We start from the raw sequence: 23287 nt of genomic DNA on the forward strand, positions 1-23287 counted from the left end.
CCAGACACTGGATTGGACTTGTATCTTAGTGGTTCTGCTTATCTCATACTTCTTACCTTTGGATGATTAAATCTGGAGGCTTGGTGATCTTCAAAGGCTTTAGGTGATGCTGTGTGCTTCTTTTTGAATCCTCACCAGAGGCACATGATTTAGTGCCTGTAGTAGTTCAGAGGGATAAATGGTAGACGTGTCCTTTGATATTGGGGAGTTTTCTCATATTCCTGTCCTTAAAATAAAAATCTGTGTTGGGTGTTGTGGTGCATGCCTTTAATCCCAGCACTCGGGAGGCAGAGGCAGGTGGATTGCTGTGAATTTGAGGCCAACCTGGTCTATAAAGCGAGTCCAGGACAACCACGCTAAGGATACACAGAGAAACCCTGTCTTGAAAAATAAAAACAAAAAACAAAAACAAAACAAAACAAAAAAAATCTATCAACCAGGTGTGGTGGCACATGTATTTAATCCCAGCACTCAGGAGGCAGAGGCAGGTGGATCACTGTGAGTTTGAGGCCAGCCTGGTCTACTAAGCGCGAGTCCAGGATAACCAAGACTACACAGAGAAACCCTATCTTGAAACAAAACAATACAAAAAACAAAAAACTATCATAGAAGACATCTATTTTATCAGATTTATTACATATTCAATTAATAAAATATTAATAGACTAAACTTAGTCTAGGATATTTTGAGCTATAGATAACTGAAAAGGAAATGAAAGCTATGACTCTTATATTTGTAAAATATTTTGTAAGTCCAAACAAAATTTAATGATTCCTTTTAGGAGATTTTTTCCTTATTTCTATTCTTCTAGTTATCCATGTTAATGTTTACTCATATAACTTAATTATCTGGGAGATAGAGAGATAAATAGCTCAGTGGTAGAGCTTTCACTAACTTGTATGAGGGCCTAGGTTCTCTCTTAGCAAAACACAATACCAAATCCAAAACATTGTCAGTAGGTTTTCTTTCCTTTCTTCTTTTTTAGTTTTTCAAGACAAGGTTTCTCTGTGTATCCTTGGCTGTCCTGGACTCGCTTTGTAGACCAGGCTGGCCTCGAACTCACAGTGATCCACCTGCCTCTGCCTCCTGAGTGCTGGGATTACAGGTGTGCACCACCATGCCCGCTTTCAGTATGTTTTCTAATAAATAAAATCTGGTATATTTCTAGAGTTGTTAATGTTGATATACACCAGATAATTTATAGCAAATTCAGTGCCAGTCTAATTTAGGCAACATACTTGTATGTTTCCTTTTTTTCTTTTTTCTTTTTTGTGTTGAGATAGTGTTACTGGATTGACTTTGTTTTGATGTCTCTCTCCCTAGCAATCAGCAGAACGCTGTGTAAGCACATTGCTTGATCTAATCCAGACCAAAGTAAATTATGTGGTCCAAGAGGCAATTGTTGTCATCAGGGACATCTTCCGCAAATACCCCAACAAGTATGTCACAATTCTTGTAACCTTCTTTCTCAAATCATTTGGGAAATGTTTAAGTAAGGCACTTTGAAATTGACCAGGTAAGAAGTATTATTCTTAGTATAACAGGTTATACAGATACTTGGTTAAAAGTCAGAGATACCTAAGTGGGTAGCTAACAGGGACCGAAACTTTTCGTTTAGAGATAGGGACGGGTTTCAAGTTGGCCCCATGTGCTGGGCTTGCAGGCATGAGCCACCATACCCAGCTGGTGTATTATTTTTCTAGGAATGAAGTTTTGCTTGACTATAAATTGCCTGTTGGCATAGACTAACTCAAACATATAAGATTGTTTGTTGTCAAAGTTACCATTAAACAGGAAACCTATATGTTCCCAGTGTCTGGACACACTCACTTTATGCCAGACAGGTGACTGTGTACTTCATCCCCTCAGAAGGGTCTTAGCATGGTTGATGACTCCACACCATCTTCTGCAAAAGCAGGGCGCTAGCAGCCATGCTCCTTACTTTGCATGGAACCTGCTTCCTTGTAGGAAACAGACAACTTATTGCAATAAATTACCCATAAATAAGTAAAGGTGTTATTTTTAGAAAGAGGACTGCCACCTTTTACTGAAGTGGAGGATCAGGTTTCTAAACTGTTTTGTTATAGTTTAAAAAAAAATATCATCAATAGAGAAGTGTTTAAAACTTGAGTAAATAAGGGGCTATGACGGTTTTAATTTAAGAAAACAGTCAAAAGCCTGGTTTAATAAGTAGGAATAGGGTGGATACTTGACCTAGTTACCCTCATTAATTTGTTCTGTCTCAGTCTAATGTTTACATTAGCCAGCTGGATCTGGTGGCATAGGCCTATAATCTCAGCTAGTCAGGAAGCCACGCCAGCCTCTGTAGCCTAGCAAGATTCTGTTTCAAAGCAAGAAGAAAACAAAAGGCTGGGACACAGCTCAGTGGAAAAGAGTTTGCCTAGCATGTGCTAAATCCTAGATTCAGTCTTCAGTAATAAAACACATTTCCAAATTATGTTAGTAAAGGACATAGATTCAACCTGGGGAACATGAGAGGGCCATAGATCTATAAGACTAAAAAGAAATTATTGAATTTCTTACTGAAAGCAGGGCATTAGTGTAATGCATTAGAAAGAACATAAAGATGTCTTTTATAAAAAGTAAGTGGGACCTGGGGAGATGGTTCAGATAAAGCACTTGTGCATAAGCATAAGGACCAGAGTTCTAATCCTGTCACCCATATTAAGAAAGTGCCGGGAGCCAGCGTATATGGGGCAAGCTGGCTGGACCAGCTGCATCTGTGAGCTACCTTGTTCTAGGAAGGTTAAAGTCTGGCCCACACACACCCAGTCTCACACTTGCACACACGCACACACTGGTGCACAAAAATAGAATAGAAGTGCAATAGGAGATAGAGTTATGGTTTCCTATTGTTTTCTAACTCCATCTTTTTAAAAAGAAAGATTTCTAATGTTTTCATGAGATCAAAATGCATACTAGGCAAATTCTTTATTATAGTTATAAAAATTGATTTTAGACACAATATTGTAGGATTTTTCTGTCTTGGGACTGGAGGGACGGCTCAGCAGTTAAGAGCACTTGCTGCTCTTCCAGAGGTCCTGAGTTCAATTCCCAGCAGCCACATGGTAACTTGCCACCATCTATAATATGATCTGGTGCCCTCTTCTGGTGTGCATGAAGACAGTGTACTCACATACATAAAATAAATAAATATTAAAAAAATAAAGTCTATTTCATGAGCCCTTGTAAACCTTTAAAGCTTAGTTATCAAAACATAACTGAGCTAGTCATGGTACTGCATGCCTTTTGTACCAGCACTCAGGAGGCAGAGGCAGGCAGGTCTTTGTGAGTTCAAGGCCAGCCTGGTCTACAGAATGAATTATAGGACAGCCAGAGCTATTTAAAGAGACCCTGTCTCAAAAACAAACAAACAAACAAACAAACAAAAACAAACTAAAGAATTGTGACTCACAGTCATCTGTCACTCCACTCCTAAGGAATCCAATGCCTTCTTTGACCTCGGCAGATACCAGGCCTGCATATGGTGCACACACATACATATGACCTAAACACTTACATACACAAAATTATAAAATAGTAAACTAAATCTAAAAAAAATATATTTTTAAAGCACATTTGAAGAAAACTTTAAGCCATAGATTTCTGACTTACTACATTCTGTGGACTAAAAACCATTGTGGCTTAGAGTCCTTTGTGTACGGTTTGTGCTTTAGCTTCCACTGTTGAGTATGTTCTGAGTTCTGGCCTTAATGACCGCTGTCCATTTGCTGTAATAGGTATGAAAGCATTATTGCCACCCTCTGTGAGAACTTGGACTCCCTGGATGAGCCCGATGCGCGAGCAGCTATGATTTGGATTGTAGGAGAATATGCTGAGCGAATCGATAACGCAGACGAGTTACTGGAGAGCTTCCTGGAGGGTTTTCATGATGAAAGCACCCAGGTAAGTTCTCTCCTGTGCTGTGTTCTGATCTCTTCAGGACGGTAACCGAGACGGTAAAATGTTGGGTGTGTGCTTTTATATGTCATGGTTTCTTTTTCTCAAAGGGGAAGATCCTTTCAATTGGCACTGTTTCTAGAGTAAGAGAGGCTGCCGTGCTTAGAGCAGTGTTTCATAGACTCTCATGGGTGGTGGACAGTTTGAGGGCTGTTGAAACACAGGTTGGTGAGCCTCAGCCCCCAGTGAGTGAGAGGCACCTACATAGAGTCACTCCTTAGCTGCTGCGGGTGCAGCTCCAGAAGTGAGCGTCCTGCAGTGGTGGAGAGCAGCGATCGAGTTTCTATTTTCTGTCATTTAAGGATGATTACATATTGTCCTCGGCATTTGCTGGTGCTCATTACAGTACAGCACGGCGAGATTTGAAAAGATGCTCTGCAGATGATTAGATTTCTCCCATCTGTCCCTTTCTCCTACTAAAATTAGAGTCAGAGGCCCAGAGAAACAGACAGATTATTAAGCCCTTTCTCTCTGGCATTTGTGCTCATAGCAAATAGAAGTTTGTGTATGTAATTCATTATAGTAATTTTAATAGGCTTAATATTAATAGTGGAACAGCAGGCTCCCTCTAATTGGCTCTAATCTGACATAATTCTGTTTTGGCTCTTACCCCAGTATGACAAGTGATCTCATAAGTTCTTCAACCTTGTAAGCTTTGGCCAAAATAAATAATACATGATTTGATCAAGAGCTACTTTTTGTACTTTATGTATGTACTTTAAAAAATACAACTGAGGGCTGCCTCAGAGGGCAAAGGTGATTGCTGTGCAAGCCTGGGAACCTCAGTTTGATCCCTAAAGTTGGTGTTAAGGTGGAAGGAGAAAACTGACGCCTCAGAGTTGTCCATGACCTCAACATGTGCATCCTGAAACATGTCCTCACACACATCATGCAAAACCACAATAATGACAATGATAACAACAACAAAAACAACAGCAACAACAACAACAACACATTTTTTATTAAAAAGAACAGTCAAAAATCTGGCCCAGAAACAGGCCCTTTTGATACTAAAAATGCATCTGGAAAATAAGAGGCTAGTGAGTGGTCAGTTGATTGCTTCCTTCAGAGACAATCTTTGACTGAGCTTTAACCTTTCAACCCTTAGCCAGCATCAATGATTCATAGCTGAGGAAATGTGAGTTAGAGATGATGTTGAATTTTGTTTTTTAGGTGCAGCTCACTCTGCTTACTGCCATAGTGAAGCTATTTCTCAAGAAGCCATCAGAAACACAGGAGCTGGTCCAACAGGTCTTGAGCTTGGCCACACAGGTAAGACGGCTGAAAGCATCCAGAGGGTTGACTTGTGCTGCCTCAGATGGTGAGGACCAATGATGCTTCTTGTCTTATTCAAGGCTGTTGTCACTGTGGTGAATTCAACAATGAGGAGCAACTTGTGGGGGGTGGGGTGGAGGGGGAACGGGGGAGGCTTTATTGACTCACATGCTCATAATCACAGTCTGTTTTGGGAAGCCAAGGCAGGAACTCAACCCAGTGGGAACCTGGAGGCAGGAGCTGCTGCGGAGGCTATGGAGGAGTGCTGCTTACAGGCTTGCTCCTTGTGGCTTGCTCAGCCTGTGTTCATATAGAACCCGGACCACTGGCCCAAGGTTGACCCCTTCCATAGTGGGCTGGGCCCTCCCCCACCACTCACTAATTAGGAAAATGGGCTTCAGGCTTGCCTACAGTCTGATCTAGTAGAGGTATTTTCTCAATTGAGCTTCTTTCAGCTGACTCTAGCTTGTGTCAAGTTGAAATAAAACTAGCCAGGATACTTTCCAAGAAAATTCATTTGGGGCAGGTTTTATGATGCCTCTTAACAAATTCTGCTAAATTATATCTGGCTAATGCAGCTTTTAGCTCAGCTGTCTGAGACTGGAAAGGTGGCTCAGCAGTTAAGAGCATTTGTTGTTTTCACAGAGAACCCACATCATGGTTCACAACCAGCTGTAACCCCAGTTCCATGGGAGCATCCACTTCTTCTGATGTATGCAGGCTCCTGCACACATGTGGAAATATGCACATACTCAGGCACACAAATATACACATAAAATAAAATTTAAAATAAAAAAACTTAGGTTGGCTGATTGCAGCTTTCCTGATAATTTTGGAAACTTGATTTAGATTGTATATCTACATATACATGGATGTAAACCTACATATGTGAAAATAACCCTGAGTTTGATATCTTGTGGATGACTTCAGCTTTCATGTGAGATGCTGTATACGTGATCTGCCTTTCAGAGAGGTGCCTTTCTCATAGAGGTCGCCTTAAAGTGCTTATGCTGTTTCCTTAAATGTTTTGATAATTGAATTATATGCTGCTTTTTTTTTTCCCCTGTCACTGATAACTCTGACTAGCAACTTTAAGGAGAAAGGGTTTATTCTGGCTCACAGTTTATATTCTAGCCCAGCATGGCCAGAAGTCACAGGGAGAGGAGCATAGGAGAGCTGGTCACACTGTATTTGCATTGGGAACAAAGCACTAAGCATACATGCGTGCTGCTCAGTTCCCTCTCTGTGTCTATGTGACCAGGATCCCCACCCACTATTAAAATGGGTCTTTTGTGTATATCAGTTATCATGATGGAGATACCACACCTCCCTCCCCAGAGGCCCAGAGGCCCATCTCCCAGGGAATTATGTGTTCTGCAAGTTAACAGTTTACCCCAACCACCACATAAGGTATTCTAATTTGGGAATGTGGCCATCGACCTTACATATCAGGTCACAGCCAGACCTGATGGCACAGGCCTGGCATCCCAACTACTGAGGAGGCTGAGTCAGAAGATAAGCTTAAGGTCTACCAGGGAAAGTGAGACCTTGTCTCAAAATACATTTTTAAACATTTGTTAAAGTGCTGGGGATATAGCCCAGTCATATAGTACTTGCCTAAGATACACAAAGCCCTACATTCAGTTTTCAGCACTGAAAATCAGGTTACCCTTCAGATCCATAAAAATCATAATAATTTGTTATTTATAGTGTAACTAATATGATGATTACCAGTCCATTGGATGTATAATACCCTGAGTTGAATTTGAGAACAGACTGGCTTAAGCAAAATTGTCAGTTAAGTTGTGTATCTACACACGGAATCTGATTAAAATATTAACCTTTTTTCTGTTTCTTCTCTTTCTAATGGTATATTACCAAAAATTCAATCCCTTCAGTATTATCTTGCCTAATTCTGGCTATCCTTTTCCCATTGCTAAAGATTTTTTTTACTTAAAGATTCATTTATAAGTGCTCCTGGAAATATTTTTAAATCTTATTTTAATTTTTATTATCTGGACATATGTGTATGAAAGTAGCTTATGGAGCAGTGTGTATAACATGAAAGTGTGTTTGTGCCTCAAGACAGACACATACAGCCTGCTAGTCAGGGTTATTGGGAATGGAGAGCTGAGATCAGGAGGGGATTGGATAATTGTAAGAGTTTTGTTTTGTTTTTGTAATTTCATAGTCTTATAAATCTTGGTGCAGCCTGATTATTACTTGTGTGCTTTTTGTGTGTTTTTATTTTTCTTTCCAGGACAGGGTCTCAGTATGTAGACTAGGGTGGCCTTGAACTCAGTAAAATCTGCCTGTCTCTGCCTCCCGGGTGCTGGGATTAAAGATATGTGCCACTATGCTCAGCTGATTATAACTACTAAGCCATGAGCATGCATAAAAGTATTTTAAAACTACAACAAAAAGAGCACTAAATTCAAGTGTTATTCCTTTTGAAAGTACATACATTTATATGTCCTTTTAATGATCTGTTGTTGAGCCATTTGGGGCTTTTGTTGTTGTTGTTTTAGTTAATAGTACTTTTATGAGTCTTTAGTCAGGCATTGTATATAGTCTCTTTTTATTACTGTGACTTAGCCAATGTCTCTATAGGAGATGCATATAAGTATTTGAATGAAGAAGGAAGTTTTGGTCCTGGGGAGGTGGCTCAGTGGTTAAGAGCAGCTGCTGCTCTTACAAAGGGTTCAATTCCCAGCATCTGCATGGTGACTCACAATGTCTGTAACTCCAGTTCCAGGGAATCTAATACAACCATCTGGTCTCCACAGGCTCTGCACATGCTTAGTACATATAGGCAAGTAGACACATAGTCGTAAGTTTAAAAAAATAATGTAAGGACTATATTAGGAAAACATGTTAGGTATAATGTGTGTTAAGAAAATTCCTGCTCATATTTCTGGCCATATTCATTAATTTTTATTAATTAGTTAATCTAGAAATGGTGTCTTGCTATGTAGCCCTAACTGGCCCAGTACTCAGTGCATATACCCCAGGCTGCCCTCAGATTCATGCAGTCCTGCCTCAGCATCCTGAGTACTGGAAATAGAGGCATGTGCCTCTACATCTGGGTTATGTAGCATTTTTGGACACATGCGAGCTAGAGAGATGACTCAGTGGTTGGGAGTTCGTACTGCTTTTGCAGGGCCTGAGCTCATGTCTAGCACAGCATAGCTGCCTACAGCCACTGTAACTCTAGTTCAGGGGCTCCCACCCCTCCCCTGTCCTCTGTGAGTACTGCATGTACAGAGTGCACTTACATTCTGTAGGCAGAACACTGGTACAAATAAAATAATAAATCATTTCTTAAAAGGCTGACACTGTGTGTATGTGTGTGTGTGTGTGTGTGTGTGTGTGTGTGTGTGTGTGTGTCATAGTGTGCTTGTAGAAGGCAGTTGACAACTTAGGGACTTAGTTCTCTCTTCTCCTACCATATCAGTTGTAGAGGTTGAACTCAGGTCACAAGGCTTAGTAGCAAGTGGCTTTACCCACTGAGCTATCTCACCATATCTCAATATAATACTTTAAGATACTAGTTTTACTTCCCAAGGCCATTTAACTATTGCTGGACTAGAGTGGTTGTTTGTTTTTTTTTTTTTTCTTCTCAATTTGAATCTAGGCATTAGCCCATCTCAATATGTGTTTAAGTTACAAAACTAATAACTATAGACTGTCATTAAGTCCTAGTAAAATACTGTTTTAATACTCACTTACATAAATCACTACAACAGTACCTTGACAGTGAGTCTGGCACATTGGTGTCTCTGTGGAGAACAAATCCACCTAAGTCACCTGGCCTTTGCTTTTCTTTAGGATTCTGATAATCCTGACCTTCGAGATCGGGGTTATATTTATTGGCGCCTCCTTTCAACTGACCCTGTGACGGCCAAAGAAGTAGTGTTGTCTGAGAAGCCACTGATCTCTGAGGAGACGGATCTCATTGAGCCTACCCTGCTGGATGAGCTCATCTGCCACATTGGTTCTTTGGCCTCTGTGTACCACAAGCCTCCAAATGCTTTTGTGGAAGGGAGTCATGGGATTCATCGCAAACACTTGCCGATTCACCACGGGAGGTAAGCAGGTGGCTTCGGTGAGAAGAAAGTTGCTGTTCAGGCAGTTTGTTCGTCTCCTGCTCCATACCTGGTTTGATGTGCACTCTGCAGTCTTGCTGCTCTGCAGCGTTTCTTTCTGTGCCTTCCAGTCTAGGAGTACACCAGAACTATAGAGAACTGTGGCGAACCCCTTCTGAATTGATAAAGTGTGAAAGATGCTTAAGTCTCTGGTAATGGATTAGCTACTGGGGCTGAGGAGATAGCACCATTGATAAAATGAATCTGATCTCTACAACCCATGTGAAAAAAGCTAGCATGGTAGCGAGTGCTTGGAGTCGAGCAATGGAAATGTAGAGACAAGAAAGTTCCTGGGCTCACTGGCTAGCCAAAGTAATCAACAGGCTGCAGTCTCAGTAGGTGCTATCCCCAGAGCCAAGCAACATGAGCTGGAGAGATGGCGCAGGGGGTCAGTGCACTTGGTGCTCTTCCTGAGACCAGATCTCAGTTGCCAGTACCACACTGAGTGGCTCACAGCCACAAGGAGATCAGCATCTGGTCTCCTTGGATAAGGAACACATGCAGCACACACTTAAACACAGACAGATATATAAATGAAAAGAAAAATGTCTTTAAAAATAGTAAACAAGCTGGACACGGTGGCACACACCTGTAATCCCAGCACTCAGGGAAGCAGAGGCAGATGGATCTCTGTGAGTTCAAGGCCAGCCTGGTCTACAAAGCTAGCCCATGACAGCCAAGGCTACACAGAGAGACCCTGTCTTGAAAAACCAAAAACCAGCCCCATCATCATCATCATCATCATCATCATCATCATCATCATCATCACCATCACAATAACAACAACAACAGGGCACCTAAGGAACAATACCTCAGGCTGTCCTCTGTCCTCCATGGATTGGCACATGCCCACATACACACAGTAAATGTTATTATTAGATACTATTTCTCTAGTATAAATGACTTATGGCAAAACTATTAACCAAATACTTTTGCAGAATCGAGATGTATAAACAGCTTAGATTCTCTATATAGATACAGCTTTCCGTTATAGATGCCTAATTTATTTTGTTTTCCCCAAATAAGGTTAAGGAGATCAGTAAGGAAAGTGTGCTTTGAGCAGACCACAGGTAACATGCAACTGTTGCTTTCCAACTCCTTCATTCTATAATCAGAGAAGAGGAACATTAATAAGCTCTTTTTGCTTTTTTTTTTTTTTTTAAAGATTTATTATTATGTATACAGTGTTCTGCCTGCATGTACATCTGCATGCCAGAAGAGGGCATCAGATTACATCATAGATGGTTGTGAGCCACCATGTGGTTCCTGGGAATTGAACTCAGGACCTTTGAAAGAGCAGGCAGCACTCTTAACCACTGAGCTATCTCTCCAGCCCTTCTTTGTTTTTCTGTTTTTAAGACGTGGTCTTATATGCCCGAGGCTGGCCCACAACTCATTGAACAGCCTAGAAGCTTCGATTTTTTCTGCCTCAGTATCCCATGAAGCTAGGAAGCTAGAAGCAGGCCTGGGCAACTGGGTCTGGCTTTATACATAGGCCCTTTTCAAAGCCCCCTTATCTATTTGTACTTACTTTTGTCTTTAAAGACTGATACCAAAAAAATACCTTTTGGTATAAGTGGGGATCACAGCTTAGGAATATACCTGGGTAGGAGAGTGCTTGCCTAGCACCTGTAAGGCCCCTAAGTTCAACTCCAGCACCCTATCCCATCCAAAAACCAGAAAGGGCATGTGTGCGTGATGAATTGCTGTAAATGGCATGTCTATAAGGTCCTTCCCTAACACTTCTGTAACACAAATTAGTAAGTGATACACTTAAGACATGGAGTAAAGCAGCACTTGAAGGCTTTGGGCTGCCTCCTGGAGAGGTTCAAAAGGTGATGTCACTAGGTCTTTCAGAATCACTCACAAGAGTAAAGTGCCATCTACCCAAGTGCTGCCTGTACTTACTGTCTGCCAGATGCTCTAGGAAGGTGACATGGTAAATAGTTGTCTGAATTGGGACAGTTAACCTTTTCAGAGTATTTCTTTGATTGTATTTGTGCAGTTTCTTTACAGACTTCATAATGGCCTTCTTGGATGTATACTCGGGATTGATCTTGTTCTTCCAGGCTTCTCTTGGATCTACAGGACTATATCTTGTCTTCTGACTGGCTTTGCCTTCTTAGAATATTCTTTCATCGTAGTGAGGAAAACTATGCATTTTTACTTTCTGGGTTTTTTGTTTGGTTGGTTGTTGTTTTGTTTTGCTTTGGTTTTTCGAGACATGGTTTCTCTGTGTCACCTTGGCTGTCCTGGACTCACTTTGTAGACCAGGCTGTCCTTGAACTCACAGAGATCCATCTGCCTCTGCCTCCCGCGCCCTGCCCTTACTTTCTGTTATAAGGTATTAATAAATGCACATATTCTGGCATGCTTCTTAGATGGCTCATGTTGTAAGTTGGTAGAATTTCTTAGCTTATGTGTTCATGTGTTTCTTACTAGTTGTGAGATCATCTGTGACTTCTGCTCTTATTTGTCCCTTTTAGAGATGGCTTTATTGTGATACTTCTCCTAAGTCGTCTTTCAGAGATGGGCTTTCTCTTGAATCTCTGCAGTTCCATGGTGTTTGGTTAATGATAACTTCTGACAGGAACACCTTAAAGGAGGAAGAGGGTAGCAGGGATCTCCTCCTTAAGGGACTGTCCTTTTATCCCTGTGCAGTGTGCTATTTGAGCTTTGAGTTTCAGAGAGATTTCAGTCCCTTTTAATGAGGAAGACATGGATCTGGTAGCTCTCCAGTCATGGCAGTAGGAGTGTGGGGCAGCTGCTTCTTCACATGGAGAGCAGGCTAGTACCAGAGACAGATGGAATGCTTCTTAGCCCTCTCCTAATGGTCTACTTCCAACAGCTATGGAAGCCAGTCTCAGGGGCTGTAGGTGGGGATTATGTAGATTGGGGTAAATTAGTTGGAAAGGCTCACCCTAAATGTGGGCCGAGCTGTGACATGGGCTGGGGGCCCAGACTGAATAGTTGAGCACAAGTGTTCATTGCTCTGTGCGTCCTGATTGGGCAGAGTGTGAGCAGCTGTTTTCTGCCCTTGCCACCATACCTTCCCTGCCATGATGAACCAGTCTTCTAGCTGTGAGCCAAATGAACTTTCTTCACGGCTTTTGTTACACCTAAGACAAGTAGCTAGCACATTTATCTTATTACTGTGTCAAAATACATGACAGAAACGAGAGAGTGGGGTTTACTTTGGCCCAAAGTCTCAAAGGGGGTTTTTCTGTCATAGCAGAGAAGGCGTGGAGGACAGGAAAACCCTATTCATGCCAGTAGAAGTGTGAGACAGCAGCTTGCTCTCAAAGAAGCAAACAGGAAGCTGATATAACTTTCAAAAGTCTGCCTCTAGTGAAGTACTTCTGCCTGCCAGGCTCTATCCCCTAAATGCTCTATAGCCTTCAGAATAGCGTGACAGTGAGGGGAGTGCATATTCAAACTGCAGGCCTGTGGAGGACATTCCAGATTCAAGCCACAACACCTGCTCCTTCTCTTCTCCAATTACTGGTCTTGGTGAATTCTAAAGGTCTGTCTGAACCCCTCTTCCTGTGTTTCCCTTCATATTCTTTTAGGGAACTTTCAGGCCAGCCACAAGTCCCTGCTGATACAGCACAAGATTCTACCACATAACATCATGCTTTGTTGAATCCTTACTTTGATAGCCTGGCTTGGGTCCATTCTCTTGATGATGAAATGTCGAGTGATTATTAATATTTAATATCGATTTATAATTTTAGTATAATTAGCAGTTACTCCTTAACCAGGTATATAGCCAAATAGCCAAAGAGACTAGGATATATTTCATTAACCTCGTGCACAATACTGAACAATAATTATTGAATCTTAAATCTCCAAGCTAGTATAGCTTCCTCCCATTCAGATTTCCCACATTATACTAGATTTTTATTCATCTTCCAGGTTTGGTTCATTTCTCCTGGTGCTCCCCAGTCCTCTCCATGTGCATCCCTCCTTTCCTCCTACTCTTTTTCCTCCCCTCACTGGACCAGGATGTCCCACCCTATTCTCTGTCTTGCTCGGCATTGGCTAGTTGGCTTTTATTGGCAGTACAGAGAACAAATTGTGACATGTTTACACAAACTTGAGAGAGGAGATACTTAGAATAAACATCACAATGCAGTGTCTGGATTGAAACCAGATAGTGGGGTAGAGAAATCAGCATGTGAATGAACAAGGGTAAACTGTACACAGTCCACAAGAACGTCATGACAACAAAGAAACCTCATCATAGAGTTGTCACCTACGGTTAGCACTATGTAAAGCCTACACTTGGGCTCTGATGTTTGATTCTAGATCCCTTGCTCTTACCAACACAACTTCTGCTGGGAATTTACCTGAAGTGTGTGTATAAATTTCTTTCCAAGTTTTTTGTCTAGCTCTGACTGTCAGTCACTTGTCTTTAGTTGCCTGCTGGACATCTGTGGTTATTTTTCTCAACACATAACAGAAGTGAGCATTTTGAGGCTATGGTTGTAGGATGTGTTTCTAGCATGTGTGATCCCCCTACACCAGAACAGAAACAGACAAAAACCTGAGCATCTTCTATTTCTCAGAGATCCACCTGCCTCTGCCTGCCCAGGGCTAGAATTAAAGGCGTGAGCCGCCACCCCCCAGTTGTGTCTCACATTTTTATCACCCCTCCAGACTCCCCTGTTAGCAGCATCACGTGTCTTTTTCTTGATGTTTGTTAACTGTCCTCTTTACTCCTCCATGTTCAGATCTTGTCAAAAGCTCCTTAGGTTTTTTTGGATTGTTGTTTTAACATGTACTTATTTACTACTGTGTGTGTGTGTGCACATGTCTCATGGAGGACAATCTGTGGGAGCAGTTCTCTCCTTCCATGTGTGGATTCCGGGGATTAAACTTGATCGCAAGGACTTTTCCCTACAGAGCCGTGTCAGCCCTGTTTAGTCTGATTACATTTTTAGTGTTTTGTGAGTCTACCTGTGACAGTCACCTGCTGCTTTTGTTGTCTTATGGATGAAGACGGTTTTTCTCATTTCTCCTCTGTGTGTTTGATTGCAGCACTGATGCAGGTGATAGCCCTGTTGGCACTACCACTGCAACCAACCTGGAACAGCCTCAGGTCATCCCCTCTCAAGGTGACCTTCTGGGGGATCTTTTAAATCTTGACCTGGGTCCCCCAGTGAATGTGCCACAAGTGTCCTCCATGCAGATGGGAGCAGTGGACCTTTTAGGAGGAGGACTGGACAGCTTGGTAAGCATCTTTGCTTCTCTTTGGTTATTTTTAGTTCTTGGTGGACTAGAGAACTTGATTTGGCTTTTCTTGATGAGCAGAAATGTCCTTTTTAAAGGACAGAACTATCCATCTTTAGAGAGTTCATTACCATTCTGTTCATCATTGGGATGCCGTATATCTGCACGTGTCTAGGTTTATCACGTTGATCTGCTTATAAATAGAACTTCTGGTGTTAGCCAGCATGTTATTTGGCAATCTTAATTATTAATGTCCTTACCAGAGTTCATTATTTTTCCTGCTTCTAATTTTCTTACAAGTTTTCATTTGGTCCTGAATATCGTTAAAGTGGCTTTATAATGGTCACCCTCCTTCAGGCTTTTAAACCTCTGCCTTGTTGGGTGTGGTGGTACATTCCTGTAATCCCATTACTTGGGAGGACAGGCAGGAGGTTCAGGAGTTCAAGGTCAACCTCAGCTACAAAGTGAGTTCGAGGCAACCCTGAGCTACATGAGACCCTGCTTTAGCACACACACATCCCAAAAAATACCCTCTATTTTTAAAAATATTTATTGGTTTGTGTTTTTTCCAACTCTAAAGGGTTTTGAGGCAGTTATTTGAGCAATTTTGCCTAAAATGTACCGTTATCACAATTGGAAAAAACTGCTTGGCTTTTTCCTTCCTCCTCACTTCCTCCACCTTTGTCACACTTCCAATTAATTAGCTTCCAGGATTCTAACAATAAAAGGCTCCAAAGTCCAGAATGTCAGTGGACATGTGCCACCAGTCTGTTGCACAAGATGGAGAAATATCAAATGCAACCTTCAACGTCTGGGGAAAAAAGCTAGGAAAAGGATAGGCCACGAGGCTCCCTACGGATTAGGTCCTAACCTTGGAATTACAGACTGGTGTCCGATACTCTGATGACTATCAAGATGCCTGACAAGCTGGAGTATTTCCCAGCAGCATGAGAAGGCACACACCTTAAGTAGGAAGTGTGCTTTCAGAGAGGATGGAAACAAAGCACTTGGTTCTTCTCTGTATATAATAGCGTTGTCTCTTAAGCTGTGTGAGGATTGTGGTATCTGTGGCTTACGCCTGTCAGTACAGGTGCATTTAAGTTTTGGCAGACAGTCCACGAAGGTACAGTCAGAACTCTGAGTTGCACTGCATCCAGAGTCTAGTCACAGACCACGCAGTGGACTTGGCTTGCTGGCACAAGTGAACTCTCTTATTGTCTTTTTTTATTTTTTTAAATATAGCATTTGGGCTAGACTTATTGTAGAAGGAGAATAGTATCTTTTGTCATCCTTCCACATTGCTGTATATATATATATATATATATATATATATATAGCCTCTTTAGACTCAAGGTAGACAAGTATGTATCATTTAGCTGCCCAAGAAATGGAAATAGCTCTTGTGTCGATGTATAGACCACAGGCTGAATACTGTGTCCAGGTTTGTTTAACCTCCTACTGCTTTCCCTGGAGGCTTACTGCATGAGGGACTCATTTGAACCTATGAGGGCAAATGGCAGGGTTAGAAGTGGAGGTGGAAAAGAGGCCCTGATTTTGCTGTTTCCAGGCCCACATTATAACAGGTGGATAGATATGTAATACATAAAGATGAAACTTATTGTAAATAAGTAAACACATACAATAAAAAGACTGCAGGAGGAGCCTGGGAATGGCTAAGTCTTGAAGTGTGAGATCCTGAGTTTGGTTCCTAATACCTACATAAAAAATGGGGTAATGGCTGGGTGGTGGTGGTGATGCCTTTAATCCCAGCACTTGGGAGGCAGAGGCAGGCAGATCTGAGTTCCAGGCCAGCCTGGTCTACAGAGTGAGTTCCTGGAAAGCCAGGGCTATACAGAGCCCTGTCTCAGAAGAAAACAAAACAGAACAAAAACAAAACAAAAACAAAAAACCAAACAAACAAACCACAGGAAATGGTGGCACAGTTTGTAAACTCAGTGCTCAGAGGCACAGGATCTGGAGCTTGCTGACCAGCCAGCATAGCTTAATTATTAAATGTAAGGGCTCTAAGAACTTGCTCGAGGTTAGGCATAGATAGAGGCCTTTAATCCTAGCACTGGGGAGGCAGAAAGCAGGTGGGTCTCTGTGAGGTTGAGGCCAGGGTGGTCTTCATAGGAAATTCCAGGTTACCTAGAGGTGCATCGTAAGACCCTCATCTCAAAAAAAAAAAAGTACATGGTATTCTTTCTTTTTTCAATTAATTAAATGTATATGGGTACTTTGTCTTCATTTTATGTCTTTGTCTGTGTACCACATCCATGCTTGGAGACCAAAAGAGGGCATCATTATCTTCTGGGCCTGGAGTTACAGATGGTTGTGAGCACCATGTGAGTGCTAACAGCTCTTACTTTTACTTTGGCTCTGTCTGCCTTAAAATATTCACTCAGAGAACTGAAATCTTTTTTACAAGAACATTACAAGAGAAGCCCAAATCTGGCTATGTGGAAAATGAGTTTCCAAAGCATCAGTGGATGGTACTACTTTTAAAATTACTTTTCAGGTCATCTAAAGAGGAAAATCATTTCAGTTTGTCTCATAATCTGTATAGTAGTCCATCTCCTAAATCCCCCTTGCTTTTCACACAACTATATCGTAAGGTGTACAAAGATCTGTACAAGAGAGGTCCTGATGCTCGGGCGCCGGTAAACCTAGTAGGTAGCATTTAGGGTTTTGTGTTTGTTTTAGTTTGGTTGTGTTTGTTTCTTAGTGTTTGTGTGCATGCACACATGTGTATGTGTTTGCATGTGTGTGGATGTTAGAGGACAACCCTGGGTGTTAGTCCTTGCCTTCCAGCTTGTTTTTGAGGCAGTTTCTTTGTTTTTGTTTTGGAAGGCTCTTCATATGTACCCTAAGCTAGCCTCAAATTGATGATCCTGCTGCCTCAGCCTCCCTACTGCTGGAATTGCAGGCCCAGCATTAGTATTGGGTTTTAACTAACCCTCACCCCATCGATGTCAGTGGTATGCTGCTAGTGAGCTTTTGCTTGCCAGCTCCTCCTTGCCCCCCCTTTTAAAAAAGATTTATTTATTTATTTATTTATTTATTTATTTATTATGTATACAATGTTCTGCCTGCATGTACACCTATACACTAGAAGAGGGCACCAGATCTCATTATCGATGGCTGTGAGCCACCATGTGGTTGCTGGGAATTGAACTCAGGACCTTTGGAAGAACAGTCAGTGCTCTTAACCTCTAAGCCATCTCTCCAGCCCCCTCCTTCCCTTTTTATAGTTTCATTCTAGCTGCATAATTAAACCCCACCTTAGTTTTATCTAAAAATACTAGCAGTACTATTTATATATAGTAACAAGAGCAATTAAACAAAGTATTTGCAAAGTTGGGATCTTTTTTGAGACAGGATCTTACTATGTAGCCCTGACTGGCTAGGAATTCACTGTATATAACGGGCTGGCCATGAACTCAAGAGATCTGCCTGCCTCTGCTTCCCAAGTGATGGTTTTAAAGGCGTGCACCACCAAGCCTGGCCCCAAATACTCATTTTATTTTATTTTTTTAAGGTTGCCCAAGTTATTTTAATTTTACAGCCAGGTTTGAGAACATTGAGCCAAATAAAATTCCAAATGGAATTAGGTAGCTGATCTCTTATGCCAAGCAGTGACTTCTTTAAAGAAAAAAAAAAAATGGTTTTCTGACAGGTGTCTTTGACATAGCTTACAAAAACAGACATCTTGGGCCAGTGGTGATCTGAGTGCAGTCCCTAGAATCCAGGGTGGAACGCAGTGCTACTTTTAAACTCTGTTGTATATTGGTCTCTTACACCTCTACCTCCCTGCCACCAATCTCCCAACAGTAGGTAGGAGAGAAGGAAGGTTAGAAGGGAGAGGGGGCAGAGTTCTCCTTAGCTACACCCAGCTGATTAAGGCTGAATGGTTCTTTGGGGCAATACCACTTTCAGCTTTCAGTATATCCAGTGGTCCAGTGAACCAACAGCCTCCTCCTCCTACCACCTGACGCCTCCTCAGAGTGTCCCTCACAGTGCTTCTTTCCTTGACCATCACCTCGAAGGCCACTTTTCTCTTCCTGGATCATCCTCTTCCTCTCTCTTAGCTCTGGACCATCTCAGAGTCCTCAGAATTAAATTAACTGTAGCTGGCAAAGACTATACCCCTCTCTGAGCCACATGAGGCTGTTATCAGCTGTGATAAATGAAAGGCAGCCCCATATCCCACACTTGGGATTAAAACAAAAACATATTTATATAATATAACTGAGTTTTAAGGAAACCAAAACTTCCACTACAGTGGAAGGAGAGAATGACTGCTGAAGGTTGTCTTTTGAGCTATGCACACTAATGCACACTAGTACATTTTAAATAAAAGTTTTAAAAACTAGACATCTCAGCTGGGCAGTGGTGGTGCACTCCTTTAATCCTTGTTCTCAGGAGATAGAGGCAGTCAGATCTTTGAGAATTTGAGGCCAGTCTGGTCTACCGAGTGAGTTCCAGGACAGCCAAGGCTACTCAAAGAAACCCTGTCTTGAAAAACCAAACAAAAACAAAAAAGCCAAACAAACAAAAAGCCCAAACCTAGACATTTCTGAGTTTACCTTTAGTTTTTTTTCCCCCCTGGGGGCAGGGGGCAGAGGGGGAAACAGGGTTTCTCTATCCTGGAACTTGCTCTGTAGACCAGGCTATCCTCCTGCCTCAGCCTCCCAAGCTCTGAGATCAAAAGTAATGCCACTACCACCTGGCTTTTATCCTGATTTTAGGCAATTCAGTCTCTCTTGGCTAGAAGTTAAATTTGACCAGATATACATATGTTGGAGACTGAAAAAAATTGAGGTCATTTTATATATATGTGTACTTTTTTTGGTCAAGATCTCACTTTATCCCTTTTGTCCTCAGCCTCCAACGTGCTGGGACCACAGGCGTGCAGCAGTGTGCCCAGCTTCACGGCTCGCTTCTGTAGACGTAGACACTCAGTAGCAGTTATTATCAGTCGTCTTTTATCGGTTCTCCTTGTGCTCCAGTTGGCCTTTTTTACCTTCTTTCATTGCATACTTGAGAAATTTTGCAATTCAGTGACCTCTTCTCCGCACTGTCATGTTAGGAAATACTAATCATGCCTGAGAACAGCTTTCTTCTATTAGCGATGGTGACTCGAGTCTGAGATCCTTGGGGTGGAGTAGGCTGGGATGGCGCTGGGGTGCCGATGTGCATGCACCATGCTTTATTATCTCAAAACTTGCACCACAAGGAACCCCCAGCTACTCTCGCAGTCTCGTCGCCCGTTCCGCTTCTGTTGCCCTTCAGCATTCTCCCCCCTTTGCTTGCGCTCTACAGATAATTTCTTGTTTCTGTTACTGTAAACTCAGCTGTCAGCTTGATGTGGAGACTTGAGTAAAATGTAACTAAATGCTCCATCGGCTGGACATATGAAGCCGATGGCATTCAGTCCAGTGGTAGGCTTACACGGCAGTTACCTGGGCATGTGTTATTGGCATTCATAATCGGTCTATAAAACTGCCTCTGTTTGATGTAGTGTATGAGATGACCTGAGGGTCACGTGTGTAACTCTTGCCTGTGTGTTACAGTATATGCAAGAGTCTGGTACCCAGAAGATTGTGGAAGCAGCTCCCAAGTCGCAATTATTTGTTGCCTTTACTTTAAATCTGTCAACAGAAGCCATAGCTAAATTGGTCTTTTGTGCACCCAAGATACTGTGTTATTCTGTTCAAATGGTGCTTTTAGGTACCAAAAATTATAAAGACATTATTCCAAGTGCCCTTTATGCTGAGGAAGGACTTCAGACCAGAAGATTATTCAGCCCTGCTGGAGCCAGAGTAGCAGCTAGGAGAAGCTGTGTTTTCCCGAGTCCTCGGGTGTGCTGTGGAAGCCTCCCACGCTGTCCCCTGCAGTTTCTCTTACCCCGTGTTTGTTCATCATGTGCTATTTTATTAACATTTTGAGTGCTGAGCCCACAGGAAATTCTGCATTAATTCTAGTTTTGCACTGTCATTTCTCCTTTGCCGCGACTTAAAAGCTGGGTTTTAAGTTTATTGTGTGGAGAGGTCTTTGTAAGTTCTTACTCTATTGTGCCCATTAATGTTTTTCAGGATGGCTTCTGAAAGTCCTTTTTGTCAATGCAGAGATTTAATTAAGGCTGGCCTCACTTTGCTAGTGACCTTTGTCACTGTAAGCAAAACCCCAGATAATCAACCTATGAAGAGAAAGGGTTTATTTTGGCTCACAGTTTTGGTGGCTTTAGATCATAAATACTTAGTCCTGTTGCTTTTGGGCCTGCAGTAGCTAATCTTGATTGTCAATTTGACTAATCTGGAATTAACTAAAAAATCCAATCTGCTGGGCGGGCCAGTGAAGGCGTTCTTAATCTGATTATTTAAGGCCGGAAGACTCACCCTAAGCCTGCCACATCACCTGGTGGTAGCCCAGGTAAAACAGGGGAAATGGAAGAAGGAAAGTGTTCTTTGTCTGCTCACCCTCACACTTGCTGGCAAGGTCATCCATCCTGTTGGTATTAAATCCTCCTTCCTCAAGATTCCAGTGTAGACTGAGAACCAGCCCTTCTGTAGGAATCTCCCAGGACTGCAGCGCCAGATCGGGACCACTCAACAGGGCCTGTAGTGAGGTGGCACAGGACTGCGTGGTGCATGGTGGACCAAACCCACTCACTTTGTGGCTGGGAAGTGAAGCATGAGGAGGGCTACAGGGCCTGGGCTATTAAAGACCTTCTCAGCTGGGCGTGGTGGCACACGCCTTTAATCCCAGCATTTGGGAGGCAGAGGCAGGCGGACCGCTGTGAGTTCGAGGCCAGCCTGGTCTACAGAGTGTGGATCCAGGACAGCCAGAGCTGTTACACAGAGAAACCTTGTCTCAAAACAAACAAACAAACAAACAAAAAACACAAAACAAAACAAAAGACCCTCTCAGTGTCCGAAATACTTCTCAAAGGTCACCCTTTGTGCTTCTATTGCTTCTCCTTCCACCACAGCCTTTAACAGACCTTTAACAGTGGTGATACTTACCCAAACTATAGCAGGCAATTTAGAAGACATTTTCCAGTTGTTTACTGTTAATCCTGTGCTAGGCCTTGTAGAATTTCTAATCCTCAATATTTATCACCATCCTGTGATTGCTCAGGTTTGTTCGTAATGACCATTTCCTAGAACAGAGCTTAAACAGTTTCCACTCAAGATCCCCTTTCACCCAAGAAATTTTATGCAACTCTCAGTATATACCCACATAAAATAAATGTACAATTCAAACATTTTCTGACAATAAACAATTAACTTTTGGTTTTTGGACACAGGGGCTTCTCTGTGTAGCCTTGGCAATCCTGGACTCATTTTGTATGCTGGCTGGCCTTGAACTCACAAAGATCCACTTGCTTTTGCCTCCCGAGTGCTGGGATTAAAGGAGTGCACCACCACACTCATCCATAAATTTATTTTAAAATAATTACTTGATATACATATAATTTCAGCATTTAAAAAATATTTATTTTATGTTTTATATGTATGATTTTCGTGTGTGCATGTAAGTGTACTGTTGTATGCACATGGTACCTACAGAGGCCAGAAGGACCCCCTGGAACTGGAGCTAGAGATGGTTGTAAACAGACAAACAGGTGCTGGAATCCAAACCTGCAGCCTCTGGAAGAGCAACATGTGTTCTTCACTGCTGACACCTCTCCAGCTCCAAATACGTTGTTCCTTAATGATCAAAGTAAACTTGCATGCTAATGAAATGAATAGTTTATTTTTACATAAAATTTACTTAGTTGAATATTTGATACTTTAGTTAACACTTTTCAGAATTAATGATTATACTTTATAGTTTTCAATGCTCATAATGCTGTTTTCTCATAAGTACGTAGTACAAAAATGGCAGAAGTGTAATTAGGACCACACCATTGTTGGGAATTCTGTCCTAATTCCAACTAAAATTCAGCGGATGATTTTGTTTGTTCGTTTTCAAGACAGGGTTTCTCTGTGTAGCTTGGATGTCCTGGGCTCGCTTTGTAGACCAGGCTGGCCTCGAACTCACAGAGATCCGCCTACCTCTGCCTCTGCCTCCCTTAGTGCTAGGATTACAGATGCCCCACTTGAATGATTTTTTTAAAAAAAATACAACTCAGTGCCACAACTCAGAGCAGCAATTCTAAAAATCAGACATTCAAACACAGTACAGAGACACACTAATTTGATACTTTTGTGGTAAAGAACCATGTGGGAAACTATTAAAAGTTTTTGTTTTCCATAGTTAGGCTCTGGTGTTTCAATAAGAACAGGAAACTTTGTTCAGTTCATATGAAACAGTAATATTTATCTCAGCCAAGTGCTTTGAGCAGTATTGTTGGCTGTGAAGGGCTTGACCCTGTGGCAGTGCAAAGTTCAGGTATTGTTTTCAGAACCAAAAGTGCAGTGAGGTCACACGATACAACATGGTGAGCAGTGATTCATTACACACTTGATTTTGATTTCATTTCTGGTCATGGTGTGTCCAGAAACCCTTTTACTGTTTCCTAATTTTTCATGATCCTGTATTCAGCTACATAGTTCAAAATATGTGTTCTAGAGTCAGTTTCACCTCACTTAGATTAATGTCCTGTGCAGTACATAAGACAAGATAAACATGGCGGACTTACTACTTTC

General features: G+C 41.9%; 1 protein-coding gene across 5 annotated transcripts in view; it reads left to right on the top strand.

The window, feature by feature from the left end:
• Positions 1 to 23287, top strand: part of AP2B1 (adaptor related protein complex 2 subunit beta 1) — a 120306-nt gene that overhangs the window by 43988 nt on the left and 53031 nt on the right. For all 5 annotated transcript variants that reach the window (XM_084748727.1, XM_084748725.1, XM_084748724.1 and 2 more), the window contains exons 10-14: positions 1324 to 1439; positions 3762 to 3927; positions 5155 to 5253; positions 9085 to 9344; positions 14442 to 14634. In XM_084748727.1, coding sequence (XP_084604853.1) covers positions 1324 to 1439; positions 3762 to 3927; positions 5155 to 5253; positions 9085 to 9344; positions 14442 to 14634 — 834 coding nt within the window. The remainder of the gene's footprint in view (positions 1 to 1323; positions 1440 to 3761; positions 3928 to 5154; positions 5254 to 9084; positions 9345 to 14441; positions 14635 to 23287) is intronic.

Source organism: Acomys minous (genome assembly GCF_964271855.1).
Source record: "Acomys minous genome assembly, chromosome: 12".
Classification (NCBI taxonomy): Eukaryota; Metazoa; Chordata; class Mammalia; order Rodentia; family Muridae; genus Acomys; species Acomys minous.